At 39.5% G+C, this 21504-nt stretch overlaps 2 protein-coding genes across 2 annotated transcripts; one reads left to right on the top strand and one right to left on the bottom strand.

Moving 5' to 3' along the window:
- The first annotated feature begins 1021 nt into the window (after positions 1-1021).
- Positions 1022-11718, top strand: LOC142996007 (troponin T, fast skeletal muscle isoforms-like). The gene is made up of 12 exons (XM_076146876.1): positions 1022-1097; positions 4232-4375; positions 7481-7503; positions 7791-7803; positions 8789-8807; positions 8919-8964; positions 9209-9325; positions 9485-9562; positions 10121-10234; positions 10837-10946; positions 11103-11193; positions 11674-11718. The coding sequence occupies exons 1-12, from the start codon at positions 1022-1024 to the stop codon at positions 11716-11718; spliced, it is 876 nt and encodes a 291-aa protein (XP_076002991.1).
- A 1468-nt stretch (positions 11719-13186) lies between these two features.
- Positions 13187-15074, bottom strand: LOC142996079 (myoblast determination protein 1 homolog). The gene is made up of 3 exons (XM_076146969.1): positions 14523-15074; positions 13774-13846; positions 13187-13350 (listed from the first exon to the last, which is right to left on the bottom strand). Exons 1-3 carry the CDS (start codon positions 15072-15074, stop codon positions 13187-13189), a joined length of 789 nt encoding a protein of 262 aa, XP_076003084.1.
- Between the last annotated feature and the right edge of the window lie 6430 nt (positions 15075-21504).

Here is a 21504-nt window from a genome sequence, read left to right as displayed (position 1 = left end):
CTGTCAGCTGTAAGTCGATCAAAGGGCTCATTTGTTGGAAGCTGATGGTGATTGGCTGTTGATGCATGGAGGATCCTCCCGCGGGACCGACCTCGGGGATTAAAGCAGCTATTTGGACGCCGAGCCTCAGCTGATGGGTGGAAATATGATCTAGGCCTAATCCTCTGAGTCCTCTGCAGCTGTGCCCACCACAAAGTGTGAAGGAGTCATCCAAAGGCACTTTATATATATATACAGTATATATTAAACATGATCTCACTGTATGATTCAGTTGTAGAGTTAACAGAAATCCTCCCACACAGGACGGCAGATTGCTGCTCCTATGGGTGTGGAAATGATGCCCTGATGTCTGCCGAGCTCAGTGGAGCATTAAGGATGATGTCACATTCAGAAATATACAAGAATAGTGAAAGCTGTTGTTGTTGTCTGGTCCACTAAAGCAGGTCCACGTCTCAATGACAGCATGTAAGGGACTGACCGTGATACCGTCGGCAGCAATTCGAAAGTTAAAGTTGAATATGAAATAATAACAGCTTGTTTGCGTTTTCTGTCCAGAGTCAAGTCTCAGCTGACCTCACTGCTACAACACCTCTGTTTACCATAAACTTGTTGGCAACGATCAGAATCAGGTTTATGTGGCCAAGTGTGTTCTCACACACAAGGAATGTGTCTTGGCTGACATTATGTGGTTGAACACTCTTGCATTAGACTGTGTATATGGGAGCCTTGAGTTTGGCGTTTTAGTCTGTGTGTTCAGGTATGCTAAATTTATTAAAGGGCCTCATTAGTTAACTGGACAACAAACAATGGAAATTACATTGTTAGTAGATTCTGCATTTTCCTCTGGTTGAGCCCTGCAGACATACCTGAGAGTATGCGTTGCAGTCAGTCTTACCCAGGCTAATGGATAGTGTTTTTCACAAAAGGAGAAAAGCCTCTATAGGGACCAAACCCACAAACGTTTCATTATACACTCTGGGCAAGTCATGAAAAACTCACACTTACTAACATCGACACACTAATGGTGGAGCAGAGGTTTAGGGAGGAGGTGGTGCCAGGCACTACCAGGAGCCGCAGCTCAGGAGGACGGGACACCTGTGAGAGGAAGAGGTCATTCTGGGATAGGGACTTCTGATCGTCCTGTAGTTCTTGGCATAGACGATGAATTGCTTCTCTGAGGCTTAATCTATTTGTGGTGTCAACTTCAGTGACATTTCATTTTGGCATTCCAGCCAAATACACTCCTCATCGGTGTTGGGGAAATATATTTGAAACCTTTGAAGCTACTTGTAATTAAAGTGGTTCAGTTTCAACCAAGCTTAATAAAGTCCTAATAATAGTAGTAGTTAGTTACCAACCTCTATATATTCTGTAATATAACTATTGTTATGTTTGAGCAAATAACCAGAAAAATATGTAAGTAATATGAATTTTGTTTCTGCAACAAACATCATCCAATATTTTGTGAACCAAGTTGTCAATGACATAGAATAATCAAAACGTCTGTGCAATGTCAATATGAAAGGAAAAACTATGTAGCATTTTGTTGTATAGACTTGTATAGCATCATTGTGAAGAGTGATGCATGCTTTGAGAGTTCTGTGAGTTTGTGTTTTGAATAAAGTTTGGCAGCAGTTTTAACAGAGATCAATTGAGTCAAACTCACATGACATGTAGCCTGTCTATATTTTGGGAAAAACATTATGTTACCCCAAAAGCTACGTTGTTTTTAAAATAGCTGACTTATTGACTTAATGACAAATAAAAAGTTTGTTATAATGCTTGAACTGAAGAGATTACAACTTCAGATGATCTGGCTGATCAACTAAGAGAGCCTGTCAATCAACTTGATTTATAAATCAACCATGTGAGGCGAATATCAATTAAAACATCTTATAAAATAGATTTAATGCAGGTGACATTTACCAAATAGTGTAATAAATTAAAGAGGGAGTGAATGGGATAGAGAGTGAATATTATTGTTAAAACCTATGAAATAAATTCCCCTTGCTGAGACTAAGCTACATTTTCCACCTTTGAAGACACATCACCTCTTCATCTATCCCCACAGGTGTGCAATCTGCCTTGTGATGTCTGACATTGAAGATGTGTAAGTGACACCAACACACACACTGCAGTCTGTCTGTTGTGACTCCATTTTGAGGCTTTTAAAATAAAGGAGGAGTCAACAGTAAAATCATGTCCGGCCTCTGAATATTTTGTCTTTCATGTTTCAGGGAGCACGTCGATGGTAAGTGACAACAATTCAGCCGGGTCTAACTTTAGATCTATTACACACCTTACAGCAAGGTCAAGTTACACTGCTTTTAAATGAAATGTTGAATAGCTTTTCGTCCATTTCTCACACAGTAACTGACTTTTAAAAGCTGTTTATCCCCCATTGACTTGGAGGAGAAATAAGACCCAAGTTCTCATTGGACACACCTGCAGTCCCACTGTCAAGGTTAAACATCGATAAGATATGTAGACTAGTGTATCTGTGATTTCATCTCATAAAGGTCAATGATGAAATCTAGGCTCGAAAGAAATTTGAGTATGTTGTATTGTGTTTGAGTGTTTCTGCATCTGACCTGATGAAAGAGTGATGAAATCTAGGCTCGAAAGAAATTTGAGTATGTTGTATTGTGTTTGAGTGTTTCTGCATCTGACCTGATGAAAGAGACTTCAAATTCAAGTGCAATACAACACAAATGCACTGCTGATGAATTTGAAAGATTTCTATCAAATATGCTGTATGCATTTGGAAATCCACCTTAAAGGAACAGTGCAGAAGGTAAAGTAAAAGTCAGCTGTAGGTGTTGGGATGTTTGTGCTTTGTACGCTATGAAACAACTTTGACTTATGTTTGTTTCTGCTTTGTTTTTGCCAAAAACTGAAGACGAGGAAGGTAAAGATGACTGACTCAGTTACATTTTGTAAAGCCTTTCTCAAATGTACTAATTAGCCAAATGCCTGTAGTCACCCTTAACCCGAAATGTTTGACACAAACACACACACACACACACACACACACACACACACACACACACGCACACCACCTGCACCACCTGTAAGCTATTTATTCATAACCTTCATCAATACATGTATTTAAATGACGGACAGACAGCCCGCTGTCATTCAAACACTTCCAGGTTAAAGGTGACTTCTTCTGAAGGAGTGAAGTTTCAAAGCACATGGTTAAGGAAAAAAATACGCGTGGGCTTTGAGCTCTGCATTTTTTTCTTAGCATGTGACATGTTTACATTATCATTTATCAATGTGACATCCTGTCAGTGCTCCTGTCATTGACCTCATTCATGCAACGGCCATATATTCAACACTTGAGGTGGGAAACTATCTGGATGACAATCATAAAACTGGAGTTTGTAATCTACTTATCTATGGGACTTTGGTTGAAATAGGTTGAAGTAGGTTGTTAGGAGGTGAGGAGGACTCAGCTGGACACACAGCAGACAGCAGAAGGATGAAGACACCAGGACAGCATCAGAGCAGGAAGCGTTCCTGTCATACCTAGCATGAAAATCCTTGAAGCTCTGGCAACAGGGAACTTCTGCGTCCCCTACTGGCATGTAGTGGCTTTAAAAAAAGACAACATTGTTCACAGTGTTGTAGGTTGTTCAGCAACCTATTCTTTCATTATTTTGTCAGTTGAAGTCTTTCGAAGAAGCTATAGTGCTATACTAAGTTGTTGGCTCAAATACAGTCAGATGGGACTTAGTCTTTATCATGATGAACCTTCTTTTAGGACAATTAATTTGAAATGCAGTTGTGCGCATGAATGTGATTGTCTGGCCTGGACACTTATCTACTGCTGAGCAAGGCCAACACAGATGGTGTTTCTCTGATATTTATATCTTTATATAGCAATGTTTGCAATTGATTGTAAACACTCTAACAGGAGGAGAGATTTGAGCAAGCAGTAGTTCTTCCTCTAGTAGTTTGTATCTCTGTAAACAGCTGCTTCAGGTAACGTTTGCCACCCCAACAGTTCAAAATGGCCGTTGTGTGATTAAGGTCAACCATTACTGTCTCTCATCATCACCTGTTTCTCTCTTTCTCTGTCCTCCAGCAGTGCTGTTGTTCACCCATCCATCCTCTCTGTAACTGAAGTAATCTCTCAATTTTAGTTTCTAATGGTTCTGTCATGTTTGTGGTCTCCATTAATGGCCTTCTCCAACACCCTCCCTCTGCTGCATGCTGCGTGCCGTAGCCCAGGAGGAGGTAGTAGAAGTAGAAGTAGCCCCTGAGGCGGAGGCCCAGGTAGAAGCAGAGCCAGATGTAGAGCCTGAGCCTGAGCCTGAGCCCGAACCTGAGCCAGAGCCAGAGCCACAGGAGGTGGTTCAGGAGGAGGAAGGTACGTGGCACGGGCAGACCTTCAACCTTCCCCCTGCAGGACATTCAGTACTTTACTCTGTTGGACAAATGGTCTCTTTTAGCGTCAACATGCTGCAAAAAAAGTCAGCGCATTGAGTGTTAATAATCAAATTCTTCACATTTCAGTCTGATTTGAGTTTTTTCTGTAGATTTTTACTTTTGCATCCCAGCAGTGATAAATATGATTTTATCTATAAGCCAAATCTGTGAGTCATCACGTCACTAACATTCAATGCTAAATAGCACAGCAATCGACTGTGAGAATTCTCAATTCTCAAAATATAAAGGAGACCCTGAACATGCTGCTTTTTAACAGAATAGCAGTTACTCTCTAGTGTCGGGCTCCTCCTTAGACACCATTAGACAAACCAAAGCACAACCCCACCTGGCTTAGTTTGTGGAAACATACTGGGCTATTGATTTAATTATAGCTTTAAATAGAGGGTCTGTAAAATAATATGTTATGGTTGGATTTCACTAGTGATCCCGTCAGGCATACATGGATCATTCTGTTGCTGCTGTCCTTTTTGCTGGAGGGATCTTTAATTAACTTACAGAGCTGTCTTTGAATAGTTACTTACTGATTTTACATTGAAACAAATTACATTAAGGTGATGCGGAAAGAAACAGCAGAAACTCCAATTATACTGAAAGGGTATACCCAGAGATTTTGTCACATCCTTTGAATATACCCAAGACAGTAAATGCTGCAGTGGACGGTGCAGTTGTGCCAATTTCAAACCTCACAGATTGAAAGACTCTGCGCTGTCTTGTTAATGTGATGTTTTTGAAGTTCCTAGTTCCTTCTAGTCCCCCTTTAGCTCTTTCCATGCAAGGCAACTCCTCTTAGCTGCCATATGATGGGAGCAATGGATTTATGTAAATGGTAAAGGATTTGCGGGTTTTAGATGAAAATCCCCTTATGAACTCATGTTTTGTTATGTTTTTATCATAAACCCACATGTTGTCCTGCTTTGGCCACTTCTACTCATGTTGCTCTACTCGCCTGCTTTGTCCTCTAAATTATGATTTGCCCACTGTGGAAAACAAGGAAATCATTGTGACATAAGGCCATGATTTTACTGGGCACTTTTAGAATTAGAGGTTTTAAATAAACAAATATTGGCTGCGGCTTGTGACCTTACCAATCCTCCAACACAAACACTTTAGGTTACACAGTCTACAAGAGACATCCAGTAATATCCATCATTCATTCCACATCATTGCCTAGAGAGGCATCATCCAGCCCTAGAAAGGCAGTCATTAAAGTATATTTAGCTGCATCATCACGTCAGAATTTCCCTTCAACAACACCTCAGAGATTAATGATATGTCTTCAAAAATGACTCCTTCCACAGCCTCTAAAGGATAAATCATAATAGAGAGAGATGACATGAAATGTATTGAGCACCATCATGCTCTCTAAACTTCTAAAGAACTACCCTTTTCCATTTTGGACAATTTTGCCTTTAGCCTAAAATGGCATATTTCCACAATAGGTGCAATAAACTCTATCACTATCATCAGGACAAACTTTCCTTTGTCACAGGTGAGGCATCAAAAACGCTCAACCTGTGGGCACCTAGTGAGACAGAATGTTAGTCTTGCTGTAACGAAAAACCATAAAGAATAAAATATCCACAATTATCTTTTACATCAAAACTGTTTTTGATGTTGTCCACATTTTCGTTCAATGTCAGATGTGTGTTTTGAGTATGAATATGTATGTTTGAAGGGAGAAGAAGAAAATCAGCTACTCTTACATGAATCATCCATGGCCTCCTCTCTGTGCTCATGTCTCATTTGATTCTCAGTGACCATTGTCAAGGTTTGCATCAATGCAAACTAACTCTCATGTCTCTGTTGAAGGCTGACAGAATGGATGATGGGTTCAGTCATGTAAAAGCTATTTTCTTTGTTCTCCCCTCAGTCCATGTTCAGTGTCTTTATGTGTGCAGATGCAGAATGTGACTGGCAAAATTGCTCTAAAGCATTTACAATGGGGTGTTGCAGTGTGATGCACACATCTTTAGTAACTCGACAGATATATCAAGTTTGTTCAAAAGACTATGAAGAGTCACCGTGGACGCCCCTGGCAGCAACTGGCGCTCTCTGATTTTGCTGCTCCAAAAGGAATTTCTGTTTTAAAATAGACTTTTGGTGCACACAGCTGCATCTTCCTTTACACACACTGACTTTGTTATGATCAGGCTCATACACTCTATTCCATTGCAAAATTAGAAACCAACTGGCGAGTACAAACCTAAAGGTACCCTGCAGAGTAATAATAGACACCCTTGTTTTATGTGTAACCTTAACTCATTTCCAACCACATAAAACATTTGAAAAGCACATTTTGAAGGGTATAAAGCCTGCATTATTTACAGCCATGGTTACTCTGTTAGAGTTCTTATCGTTCCTTGCAGTATGGTTTTACCTTTTACAGTGAAAGCTGCCACCTACTGTCAATATGTGAAAGCACATGAAAAAACTGTGGTTGCCTCTTGGACTTGGTAGAAATGGTCCGTCTGAGATACAAACCACTTTTACCAGCGCATCAGGACAATTGACACGCTGACAAAAGCAGCCCCTGATGAGCTGTTTCCATTCTGAGTTAGGATTTATTTAAAAATCAAACCCTGGAGCTATATTATCCTTATCAGCATCGCTGATAAATGTTTTTTATGATTTAAACATATGATTTAAACATATATACAATGGTAAATGTGCTTATAGAAGCAACGGTATGCTGTTAGTAAGGAAATGAGCTTATTTTCCCAAAAAGTAGAAACAATTACTCAATTAATAACTGTGTTGAAAAGAGCATTATTACCTTATTTTTTTTTATTAGGAAGGCTTTGTGCTTCTGTGCTTCTGTAGCAATAATTTGGAACATCTGCATGGGTTCCAAATTGGGAACCCATGGGACTTCTGTGGTGACTCCAAAAGCATAGGAATATGCACACCCCATTCTGATAAATGCGCTTCACAAGCTCTGCATCATAGAAAGTACAGAAACAGGCTGCCCGGTTCCATCACTAATGATATCTGTTCTGCTCTTGCTTTGGACGCTTGCTGCATGCAGACGGCTATGATGAAGAGGAAGGTATGTTGACTTGGATTATACTATGTTCTTCTGATTGGACTTGTATCTGTTTTCCTATTGGCTAAGGAAGCTTTCACACCCAGAGGGGTCTGCTGTGAGACACTCTGTTTCACTCAACCTCCCTAGAGAAAGGCAGAATTAATCAGATCGCCTGTTTGGCTCCGTCAGCCAAACGGGCGATGCGGATGACCAGGGTGAAGGATTCAGAAATACAGGGTCATGGTTACAGCGCATTGCTCATCTGTGCTTCTTCTCTTTTTTGCATGAATGTGTCGTGCCAGGGGACTACGACGATCAAGATGGTAGTTTGTATTTCCTGCTGAGTCACTGTTGCTTTGCCTGCGTTTTCCACCTGTTGTTTTGTCTGGGTTTTGTGTGTGGGGGTCATGTCCAACGAAAAAACAACAGCAGAGCTAATCCTAAACCTGGTTCTGTCAAAATCCTGTTTGATTTTGCAATGACACACCATAACAGTGACTACACAGTCAAATTCTTACCAAACAGTTGTGAATATGTGCATTGAAGTATGTCCGGAAAATGTTACTTATATGATTTATCTGGTGATCAATGTCACAGCATACTTATCCTGAGTAATACTTAAATACCTCTGATCTTACTGGTGAGATTTACACACTAATGCACCACAAATTAACACTGTCAAACAGACAAATCAGGTAACACCTTATGAGACAGTGGCCTTATTCCTGTGCACTAACTGTACATTGGAAATGAAAAAAGCATTTCACAAAAAATAGACATTTCTGACATATCCAGTGAATATTATATTAATTCAAACAAAAAGTGCTGTTTCGATGTTTTGAGCATCTGTGTCCATTTTTGTGTAAATTGAGTCTTTCCTCATAAGGTAAGAGTGACTTCTTTGTGCCTTTTACAGCATCAGCGTAGAATCCACATTCCAACCAGCACTCGAAGGCAACCTATGTAATAAAGGGTTGAGGTGCCCGTTATCAAACTTTTGTTATTTGAAAATAATTGATCACTGAATGCAGCGATTGAGCATTATAGAACCGTATGAGAAGCAGCAAAACTGATTGCAGTATGTAACACACACGGATAAGGTCACTGTGATAGAAAATGTTGCTAAAACTGAGACTTACATTATAAAGATCTACTAGAGGTATGAATCATCCACTTGCCGCCCTTGGTCATAACTTGTGGATGGTCCCCTAATTAACCAGACGTTATTTAGTCTGCATATTTTCCACCTTTGTATCTCTAACAGTTTGTCCTCTCTCATCTTTCTTTTATTTTGATGCTGAAAAACAGAAGAGAAGCCTAAGTTCAAGTGAGTGCATTTAATATTTTTTGTAAAGACTATTGTGTTTTCACAATATAAGCGTGAGATACTTCCCTTGTCCTAAGATACTCCGACACTGCACTTTATTTCCTTCATCAGACCCAGCGCCTCAAAGATGCCTGAGGGTGAGAAAGTGGACTTTGATGTAAGTTGGCTTGACTACAACTCAAAAAAGGGCACAGGTTATAAATGCTCAGGCTGGGTTTGATTCCTGGTAACAGAACCTCCAGCTTGGTCATGCATTCGAAAAAACACTGTTTCATATACACCTTCCTAGACTAAGTCAGTCGGGCATTGAAACTAGCAACCTTTTCTGCATTAACTGTTTAACACAGGTAAGTCACCCTTTGACTCATTTGTAATGGGGGTTGTCTGTTGGCTACTTGCAGGACATTCAGAAGAAACGTCAGAACAAAGACCTTGCTGAGCTGCAAGGGCTGATTGATGCTCACTTTGAGTGCAGGAAGAAGGAGGAAGAGGAACTCATTGCTCTTATGGCGAGAATTGTGAGATATGGTGTTTCTGTATGTTCAATTATCACAATGTTTGCTCAGAACTGGAATGAGATCAGAATGATCATTTAAGGAAATGAACAACTATCTATAAACTATCACAGTTTGATTTGTGCTGATAACTTTTCGGTGTGTGTGTATGTGTGTGTTCAGGAGAAGCGTCGTACCGAGAGAGCTGACCAGCAGAGGACCCGTGCTGAGCAGGACAAAGAGCGGCAGGCCAGACGTGAAGTATGGATATTAGCTTGTTTATTAGCATATCATCCTGGAAAGGCTTTACTATATTTAGTATTGAAAGGTCTCACAAAGAACTCATGACATACAAATCATACATTTTAGGATTATAGAAGGGTTATGATAAAGCTAGAGGCAGTGTTATGGGAACTGAACTTACATCTATACAGCATGTTTGTACAAAACCAAGAAAGAAGTACAACATTTTGTAGTCAGGTGATAGCGATTGACTCGGTCACATCCTCAATGTTAAAACATGTTGAAACATCTACCCATTGAGGGCTCACTGAAGAAGGTATTGCCATCCGTACAAGATGGGCAATGTTAGTTTAGCTTCCCAGGGTACAAATCAACTAAACTGAATCTCACAACATTATGTTTACTGCTCTGAATGATCAGTTAGTTAACTAATAATTGTTTGGTCCAACATAAGACATGCCTATCAGAAGGGATGTATGTGTCAGTAAAGGAGCTTCTCATACAAAGGCAGATATTAAATGTTAGTGGACATCAGGACATCTCTGTCTCTCTGACCATCTGGAATGTATTTGGCAGGCTGAGAAGCAGAGAAAGGAAGAAGCTGATATACAGAGGAAGGCTGAGGATGAAGCCAAGAAGAAGAGTGCGCTGACCAACATGGGATCAGGATTCAGCAGCAACCTGCAGAAGGTATGATGATAGTGATGCTGTCAATGCTGATGTCAGGGTGGCTGGTAGGCAAGATGTCTGAAAAGCTGCAATACAGATTTCAGTGGAATTTCCTCAAACAATTGTATTGTGATATCAGTCAGAGAACAATCAATATCGCGAAAAATTCTGATCTATAAAAGGGGGGCCCTGCAGAAAAAGTTTGGGAACCACTGGCCTAGATTTTATTTTGAAATTAAATTTGGAAGTTGCAACAGACTTAGAACAGGATCCTTTTGTCAGTGTGAATATTTGCTTACTTCTTTTAAACATTTCCAATTCAATGTTCAGCTTCAGATGTATGAATACAATTTTTCTTAAGATTCCAATTTAAATTCAGATTTTTGTATTCAAATGTCAACTATCAATGATTGTTTTTAAAAACAATCAATTCACATGATCCAGATTCACACTTATATATATGTATATATATATATTTTTTTAACTGTGGCCCTACCACACATGTTCTACTAAGACTGTACAATTCAATTTCAATAGGGCTTGGATAACAAAAAGTTTCATGCCTAATTCAGTTTGTTACAAGAGGAGTTGTTCTGTTCTGTTTTTTCGTTGGGCTATTCTAGGTTGAGGCGAAAAGAGGCAAGAAGCAGACCGAAAGAGAAAAGAAGAAGAAGATCTTGGCCGAGAGAATCAAACCTCTGAGTCTAGATGGTTTCAGTGAGGCCAACCTGAGGTAATGCACAGGAGGAATCCTGACATGATAAGAAACCAGCCCAATATTGTTGCATGAGCAGATGTAGACAAAACTTGGGAAATGGCATTCAAAATCATAGGGACTCCACTAAGATGGCTCAACATACATGTTTGGTTCCTGCTTTGTGTTAACCAGGGAAAAGGCGAATGAGCTTTGGGATTGGATGTACAAGCTGGAGGAAATTAAGTACGACAACAGTGAGAAGTTCAAGAGGCAGAAATATGAGGTCAGTGATGGACAGAGAAGCACCAATGTTACAATATAAGATATGGAGAGTTTGATGAAAACTTATCTATAGATTGATTCATTAGTCTTAAGTTTATAAACTGTATCCTTGAATGTAGGAAGACACTGTCACCACTTTTTTACACTAAACTGCCCACCAATCAAGGCTCAAGGAATGAAAAAGTTCCAAAACAACATTAAAGGTGGATACATACATACATACATACATACATACATACACACATACACACATACATACATACATACATACATACATACATACATACAAACATACATACAAACATACATACATACATACATACATACATACATACATACATACATACATACATACATACATACATACATACATACATACATACACCTTATAAACGTAAATCTTACAATTCTGAACATGTGCAGGTGAGATGTTCCTCCTCTTCCTGTCTACTATCATCAGATTCACACATCTGTTTTTCAGGTCACCTCGCTCAGAAACCGCATCGATGAGCTGCAGAAACAGTGAGTGACATCATCCATCGCACACACACGCCTGCATGCATGCCCACTCAGACATTTCCCTTCAACAAAAGTTTGAAGGGAAAAATAAGTTAGTGTTAGTGGGAATAAACTTTGCTATTAATATGTTCACAGAATCAGAATCCGTTCCTTTGGCCACATTTCTCTCACACAATGGATTTGTCGCGAACATAAACACATGAAAGGCAGCATCAGTTACAATAACAATAACATAAACTAAAATGTATCGTAAATTATCTGTAAAAAATTACTAACATAGAATAAAATAAAAGATTAAATGTCATTGGATGAGAGGCCATCGTTGATCTTGAGCCACAGTTTGTAATTGTAAACTGGATACTAGAGGGCGCTGTAAGTGGAAAATAAAAACCAGCTCAAAACCCACGCTTTCTGTGAAAGTACAATATTTATAAAATCAGTTTTGCACTCTGTCCTTCTTCCGTTACACACACACACACATTTACAGCTCTGACTGTTTTTGCGCTTTGCAGTAGCAAGAAGGGAGCTGCCGCACGCCGCAGGAAATGAGCGGGCAGGAGGCTTCGCTCCTGCGGCCACGGCAGAAGCTGAGGCCCCGGTGACCCCCACAGCACCACCTGACGTCTTACCGCCTGTTTCTGCTTGAGTGAAAAGTTATCTGGACGAAGCTAAAATCTCAATAAAGAATGAAGAAAAATCAAGCCTTTCCAACACTGTGTTTGTGTAAATATGATGTAACCGTCCAGATAAATATTAAAATGTCCAACATGATATCCAACCTCCAGAGTTTTATGTCTAATCTGTGTGTGTGAAAGTAGGTCTGTCAATAAATCACAATATGTATCCATAAGCTCACTGATGCAGTAAACTACTGAAAGTTTGTTTCACAGACGTAAATTTGATAATTTTTACAAAATATTTTTTTTAATAATTTACACACACACACACACACACACACACACACACACACACGCACTTCTCATTTTAAAGGTGTTGCTAACATCGGAGAGTCAAATATTACAGCTTGGCAGCAGTATTGATACTTTGTGGGAATTGTTGAATGATTCTAACAGGAACAAAATTCATTCAATATGTATATTCAATATAAATATATTTTTTATTAAAATAGCATTCACTCATAATAAATACAGAAACGTTCAACAAAATAACCAGCATCTTCTTCTTTCTCTTTGTGTGTGTGTGAACGATGAAAATCGCCTCCTATGTACAAAGTGGTCCTCTGTCATTTTCTCTGTAACAATTCCTTAACAGAAATTCAGAAAATGATCTTCTCTGTTCTCCTAAACATCTTCAAATCCTCGTCTTCATCTTTTAAAAACTTTGATGAAACAAACTCAAGGCCCTTTGGGAATATTCTAGTGTTTTTCTTCTGGCCACAAGGACTTTTCTCCCTAAAAATAGAGGGAATAAGTTGGTTTTGGAACATGAGGCCTGTGTGCTCATAGATTGATAGCTCAGCAGGGGGTCTGCAGCCTGCAGGGGCCGTCCTCAGGAGATCCGGGGCCCTGAAGATCCAGGCTGATGGCTGAGAGGGGCACAGCTTGATCTGTGCTGATCCGCTTTACTATACTGGACAAACAGTCCAAACTGGAAATGACTGATTCTTTCCCACTGGAATCTGTGGAAACAAATTTGGTTGTTCAGTTAAATGAAACACGACAATTGAAAGTGGGAAAGTGATCATACTAATAGATCTGCTCATGTTCAAAGAGTAGTCATGTCATATAGTCAAGGAGAGCTTGTCAGAATAATAATTACCACACAACTTGGTGATATTACTGTATAGAGAACAATAATCTGATCATACTGAGGAACACTGATCCTATGATATGATAAGTTAATCTAAAGTCAAAAGTCTTTCTTTCTCTCTATCGCTCTCTCTCCTTTTCCCCCTCTTTCTGTATAAATGCTATCTCCAAAATATCCTACAATTGTGTGCGCAATGTCATGTCAAATGTTTGCTTCAATAAAAACAAATAGCAAAATTAATAAATAAGGTCAAAAGTCATCATTTCAGTCAAAGGAGAAATGTCAAACTGACCTTGTGCTGTGTGGCTGGAGTAGAAGTCGTCACTGATTTCACTTCTGGCTGAACACAGAGGGCCGAAATCCGCCTGGAAACATAATGATAAGTCAGTCATTACATTACATTACGATCATTTGGCAGACGCTTTTATCCAAAGCAACTTACATTACATTACCACCCTTCGCAGAGGGGGAAGCAATTGAGAGTTCGGTGCCTTGCTCAGGGGCACCTCGGCAGGGGCTCAAACCGGCGACCCTCCGGTTCCCAAGTGGAAGAACTACCCACTGAGCCACTTGCCAACCAACAAATAAATGTGTACGCCATATAGCACAGCTGTGTTCTACTCTCCATTTCACATTTTAAATATATCATTGTGCAAGTCTGCTCATTCATAAAAGTAACTAACTAACTTCACTTCCCAACAAAAGAGGTGATCTTTATAGTGTAAACAGCAGGTCACTTCTTATAGTTCCGTAATTCCATCTACCCTTTTATGAACTTCTCATTTCAAAATGCGTTCCAAATTTGGAAAAGTATGGGTTTCATCTGACATGATTTTCAAATTTACAAAGCCGATTTCAGCACAGTTCTGTCTTTATCCATCCACCTCTTTTCACCTTAACTTGCTTTTAAATGCATTTTAGAAATTGTGTGCAGTGGAAATGTATTTGTAAATTCCAGCCAAAAATAAATATCACCAATTTCAAACATGTCATGTGGACACACTTGCAGCTAGCTCCCCTAGCAGCTATTGTTAGACTGACCGTGCCATCAGAACAGTTGGAGCGGGGGCTGGAGGTGTCTGAGTCCCCGCTGAAATGGTCCACTGTGGGGTAGAAGCTTTCATCTCGGTTGCTTCGCAGCAGCTCCTGCAGGGACTCAATGTAGCTGATGGCATTTCGCAGGATATCCACTTTAGGCAGCCGCTGGTTGGGATTGGAGGCCGTGCAGCGTTTGAGGGTCTCAAAGGCATCGTTCACCTTGCTGAGTCGTCGGCGCTCCCGCATAGTAGCAGCCTTCCTTCGGTCAGCATGTGTTGTCTTTCTCTTGCAAGCCTTGCAAGCCCAGAGCAGGCAGTGGCCCGCCTGGTGCAGGCCACTGGGAGCCCGAACATGCTCATCCTCCTCCTCCTCCTCTTCCTCAGTGACAGGGGTGTGATGATGCTGATGAAAATGTTCCTCTGACTTCATCAGGCCAACGTGCAGCAGCCTTGTGTCCAGGTCATCAAAAAAGTTCATGTCACTGGTGTTGAAGCAGGGGTCATCATAGAGGTCATCAGCAGAGGAGAGAAGGAATGGAAGATCTGGCAGATCCATGAGGGAAAGTGTGACCGTGAAATGAAAGAATACAAGATAAAAGAGGAAAAGCCTCCTGGGAAGACACTTTGATGACTGATAGGGAAAATGAGAGGGAAAGGAAAAGTCTCCCAAAAGCCTGATGTCAACTAATTAAAGTGGGTGAAAAAGGAAATTGTTTCTTTAGAAAGCCTGAGGTTATGTCAGGCTGTGAGTTTAAAGGGCCAGTCTGTGCAGCTTCAACTCCTGCAGCTCAGTTTGTCTTTTTAAAGCAGTCAGAGAGGAGGCGGGGCTGAGCTGTGTATAACCAATACACTAAGGGGTGTGGTGTGTGTGTGTGTGTGTGTGTGTGTGTGTGTGTGTGTGTCTGTGTGTGTGTGTCTGTCTGTGTGTGTGTGTGTGTGTGTGTGTGTGTGTGTGTGTGTGTGTGTGTGTGTGTGTGTGTGTGTGTGTGTGTGTGTGTGAAAGCACTAAAGAGGCAATAAAGTCCATCACTGGTAATGAGTCTGGTGTTAAATAAACACAGTTAAGTTCTTCTGTTCTCACACACATTCACACACACTCACGCTTTCATTCAATAAGATAATGTTAATGTTGTAATTTTGTAATGAGGACTGCATTGATATAAAATGCACTAAACATGAGGTTGACATTCGATGTGCAAATATGAATATAATATATTATTATAATGTATTATTATTATTATTATTAATATTATTATAATAAGAAGTATTACTTTTATTCTATCATTTTTATTGTTAAGGTTAAGGAAAAATACTTGTGAAAAATGTAAATGTCTCCATGATTTTCATGATTTTAATGTTAGATGATGATTAGAATGTAGTAGTTGTAATGCTGAGTGACACAAGAACATAATGTTTGTTCTATGCATAAAGTTTGTGTTTGTTCATCATGCAGATTTAAAGTATGTTTAAATGTATTAATTTGTGAATAAATTGTGTAAAAGTTGTGATTAAGAGGAAAAATGCAAAATTTGCCACAAAATACTGGCGCTAAGTCAGAGGTTTTGTTGGCAAAAATCACGAAGAAAATCATGAAATCCTGAGGGGATGGAAATACTGAGTAAAACCTTTTTTAGAGAGTTGTTGTTGTATGCACCACAGTGCTAAGCACTTATACAAATAAAAGCAGTATAAATGAATACCTTCATATTTCTGAAAGGTATGAAAACAGTCATGTGACTCAAAACAAAGTGACAAAGTTTGTCTTTGTCACTTTGAGTCAAGAACGAGCTGACTGAGTTTGGATGAAGATCTGGATTTGGGATGCAGATACAGATTTGGATTTTTTTCATGTTCAACATTGCATGAAGGGCCTTTTGTCTATGTTTCTCTAAAACTAGTTTTAGCTTTGGACCTAATCTGTTCTCAAGACCAAAACTCAGTGATGGGGCCCTTAAAGAGGAAATCACAACGCTTTTATTTTGATATTATGATTGTAGGAGTTTGCCTTTAGTTAAGCAGAAATTGTTGCTACTTGAAAATATGTAACATGTAACAAAATGATTTGAAAGATTCTATAGAAAAACAAAATATAGAAAAACAAAAATAAAAATAGCATAGAATAGAATAGAATAGAATAGAATAGAATAGAATAGAAATAAGAAAAGAAAAGAAAAGAAAAGAAAAGAAAAGAAAAGAAAATAAAGAAAAATTAAATTAAATTAAATCACTTTAAAACTGCTACTGTATTTCACTGCATCAGATGTAGCACTAGTGAAAGATTCAGGTCAGTTTTCCTGTATTCTGTGATGGATTAACTACAGCTATAAGGAGGTGGTGGGTTTATATGTTCAGGCACTGCACATTAATAAATAATCTAAATAATAAGTACAATTCTAGATAAAAAAACTCTGACATGATTTTTCCGCTTCTTCTTCTCTTCTATCGCACAAAGCAATGACACCAAGTGAATTTCTTTTGATTTTATATGAATCATGATTTTTAGATTTGATCTGCTGAAATGTGGACAAAAGTTCCAACCAATAAACATTATCATCATAAACAATGAACCTGAATGGAGTTTTCATTATGGTTTGCGTTTGATAAAAAAAAAAAATCTGTCATGTGGAGTTTGGTATTTTTGAAACGCATTTCAAGTCTTTTTCTTTCAATAAAAATCGGTTGAAAATTAAAATGCAGAAAAAAAGATCAGTTATAAATCGAGAACGTAGATGGGACTGCTAAGTGCTTCAGTCTGATGTCCTGCTGAGGAGGTCAGCGGGTCAGGAGGTCATCAGGTCTCTGATGTGAGCGGGACGAGCTCACCCTCACAGTGGGGGGCGGGGTCATTGCTGGACAACAGTTTAAGGCAATTTGTGTGAACAGGTGAAATGTTCTGAGCTCAGCAGAAGAGGGATTTTTATTTGTTTGAGGTGCTGTCTGCTTTTTTGTTTTGTGCATTTTAATCTGTGGGAAAAACTCTAAACTCACACGTGACGTGAATCACAGCCATGACACAGCACGTGTCTATAGAACTGCATGATCATTTGATCATTATATAGATAAAGATTTGAGGATTCTTCATTGTGATTTTTAGTTATGAAGACCCAGACCCAACCCACCAGAGACCCAGCCAATTGAATTGTGTCCTCTGTAGTGGACATTTTGTTCACATGCATCTCCTTTTACTCTTGTGAGCTACTCCATCAATCCCTGCTGCATTGTACTGAAGTCATCCTGGGCTTTCCAGTGATATGATATTTCAAACTAAAATGGTCCTCAGGTCCACTACAGTGGACATACTGTAAAATAAAAAAAATAATATTAAAAAACGGTTTCCTTGGTTCCCAGAAGGATATGCATACAAAAAATAGAAACATTTTTGGGGGTTTGACATGGCAGTGTGAGGATTTTTGGGAGGTTTTGAGTCAATTTATGCTGATGTTTGATCTTAACATATTTTCTGCTCTTATTTTTTTTGTTTACGCATAAAAAAAAAAACAAAATTAGCTACCAATGTGTGTATCATGTGTGAAGGAGCGGTACGAGTAATAACTTGAAAATCGTCAGTCGTAGCATTTATCCAGCAGCAGAAATACACACTGCAATGGGTTCAAAATTATTTCATTCTCTCTGTAATTCCTGTGCAAACATCCCATCTGTTTATTACCACACACACACACATACCGAGAGTATATAATTACAGGTTGAAGAGTATATATATATATAAGAGTTTATAAGTGACACACTTGGTCCGGTAAAGTTGATTTATGTGTTTCACAACTTCAGAGATGTAAAGTCTTGACAAACAAAGCAGCTCACAGCTTCATGGGAAAGCAAACAAGTTAAATTTAGCAGCTTGTGAAATTGAAGACAAGTGGCCTTCTAGCTGTGGCTGGAATTATATTGGAATATCTTCCCCTCCCCCTTATTTACTGGTACATATTCAGATGAACCAAAGAACATGAACTTGAACGACTCCTGCAGTGAAACATGTACTGGTGTCACTTTTCAGTTTTCCAGCTATGTTCAGTATTTCGTACACATGTAGGAGACAGAGACACTGAGTCACAAAACAATGTATTGGTGAACATATAGAAGCAGAGCATTTTGCATATGAGTGAACCACTTCAGTTCATATGAGAAAATGTATATATCTGTATCTGCCATGATATCTGCCAATATGACAAATAATATTCCATTTCACGTCATAAAATGCGTTGCTTTTCTACTTTCTATGCTTATAAACAAACCCAAGCGTCCCACTCCTTCATCTCCAGCAATATAATTACATCACTGTGGACCCTGAAAGATGCTGCAAAGTGCGCGGTTGCGTCTGATTTGTGCTTGTTGCAGTGTTTTCTTCATCTCAGCCTCTGTCATGTGATCACTCTAATGCCACCACTTGAAAGATGCCCCGATCATAACAATTAAGAAAGTGAGTAAGATTTTATTTTAATAAAACCTTTTTTACTCATTGAAAGTGGCCGTGCCAGTGAAGAGCTGATCTGCAATCAACAGTGTAGGTACAGGTCTGTTGCTGCTGATGAGATGTTATCCTGCATTACAGCGTAACATTAAACAAGCATCTGTAATGCGGCCAGGAGGCTCAAACTGATTCAGATTCAGGCCAACAGTGTGGTAAAGTCATCTGAACCAGTAATTAATCCAAGGAACTGATATGCTTGGCAGTATTTCATCCAGTATTAATGTCAGCTATCAGGGGCAAAGCATGTGAACCCACATACACATGACACACAAACACACACACACACACACACACACACACACACACACACACAAACACACACACACCCACACACACACATTCATGTGTACAGATGACACACAAAATGTTTGATATTTTTCAATTAGTTTATCCAAAGCTTTTATGCTCATTCATTCCAAGTCTATTCCAGTTATGGTAAAATAATTAATGTTTTATCAACATTAAGAGAATGAACTCTGACATCGTGAAAGTTCAGGTAACATTCAGAGACAAAATGAGACAAGGTATCATTTCCAAAATAAAACAAAAATTGTAGCTTTAAATGACTGCTTACAGCTTTGGGGACATTAGAGTGCTAGTTCAAAAACTACTGAAAAAAGAAGAAGAAGAAATTCTGTCAGGCAGATTTGTTTTTAGATGTTTCTCTGCAGAGTCTGATATCTGCCTTCAGTCCTGATGTCAGATCAAGGCTGCATCGGACAGCTGATAACTCACCGTCTCAGATGAACACTCCTCTACAGCTGACCTGACTCAACTGAAATGTAATAGGGAGAGGACAACCCCATTATCACAAAACGCAGCAGGTCTACTGAGAATATATCGTCTTTCTCACTCCTTTGGTTTTACAAGCATACATTTACAGTGTAGTTGTCCAGTACCAGACTCCACTCTCGATGCGCTCAGATTCATCATCAGAGATGTAACCTGGGGTCACTGAGCGTTTCTGGTGTTTCATCATCACACATCCTCGCCCGGGCAATACAGCTTACAAGCACTCGCTTGGGACTTGGCTACTAGGCTTTGCAACAGACCAGCAAAGCATCTGCAGTCCACCATAATGGGTATAGATAGAAATGACTTAGGATGTCATTCAGCAACATAGACAGTTAGCTCTTATCTGCCAACTTAGCTGGTCCAAATATTTAAAATGCATTGTGCCTTCCAACACAAAAATAGCACAAATCAACACTATCAACTATCAACACTATCCCAAATCAACATGTGTTACTGCTGTGAGTCACAATACAGCACATCCTGTACTGGGACCTGTACTGTAATGGGAGAACTAGGTTCTATAGGACAAACTGGCTGGCTATGTTATCCTGCTGCACTGACTCCTGACAACATTTTCTCTCAAGCTGTTACTGTTTCCGTTTGCTTTTGTAACAGTGAACGTCTCATGTTTCATTGGGAGCCAAGATCTCCCACCAAAGACTCGATCCAAAAGCTTACAGAGTCTGATAGCAGGATATTTTTATTAGGCTGCTCATGTTTGTGTGTGTGTGTGTGTGTGTGTGTGTGTGTGTGTGTGTGTGTGTGTGTTAATGTTACATCTTCATCAGCATTGGTGCACACACTACATATACATATACATAAATATATACAGACATGAAGGTAAAAACTAAGAATCAGATACCTGTCACTTGTTGTGACGTCATTGTTAAACAATGAAACCATAAACTACGCTCTGATCTGCAGACATGTTGGGACTTGAAGAGGAGGACAGGGTGACACCCTGCTGGCCCTGGATGTGGATTCCAGATGGACTGGAGCTCAGACCACCCCACCCCAAAGAAAACTCACCAAACCCCACTGTACGCCCCCTCCCCCGTCCTGGTTTTATGACTGTCTGGCCTGTGAGAGGTGTCACTGCTTTCGATTCTCAGCACCGTTTAGTCTCATGCCTAAAATACATTGACACAATCACACAACAAACAATAAGACACTGCTATGTTAACGTATGCCACCGTGCGTGTGTGTGTGTGTGTGTGTGTGTGTGTGTGTGTGTGTGTGTGTGTGTGTGTGTGTGTGTGTGTGTGTGTGTGTGTGTGTGTTTGTGTTGGGGAAGTGAGAAGGTTGTTTTAAGCCTTCACCTGTCATCTCCATTTTTAACATTAGCAGGACATGAATTGTGACCAACAAAGTGACTGTAGTTATTCTCTATACATCTCACAGAGCCTCTGGTGCCTATGACAAGAAGAAATCTGAATGAGAAATTGAGAATTTAAATGTCTTTTCTGACCTCTGCTGATCACTCCATTAAAATATATTCTTCCTTTATAGTTAAATTAGTTTTGCCACGTTTACACCAATATTCTTATATCTTTGTGACTCAGAAACCCAGAAACCACAAATTTAGGCTGTGATATTGATGAGTGAGTTCATACTTCCTGTCCGGAGTCACACACTCACAAAACATGTCAGCGCCGCCATCACTTCAATGGCTGTGCTCCTTTTGTCACTGCACCTTTGAACAGGA

The sequence above is a fragment of the Genypterus blacodes genome, unplaced genomic scaffold, assembly GCF_046128005.1.
Source record: "Genypterus blacodes isolate CSIRO-AG114 ecotype Tasmania unplaced genomic scaffold, CSIRO-AGI_Gbla_v1 ptg000036l_1, whole genome shotgun sequence".
NCBI lineage: Eukaryota > Metazoa > Chordata > Actinopteri > Ophidiiformes > Ophidiidae > Genypterus > Genypterus blacodes.
The sequence above is the reverse complement of the archived record's forward strand: the minus strand, read 5'-3'. Positions and strand labels throughout refer to the sequence as shown.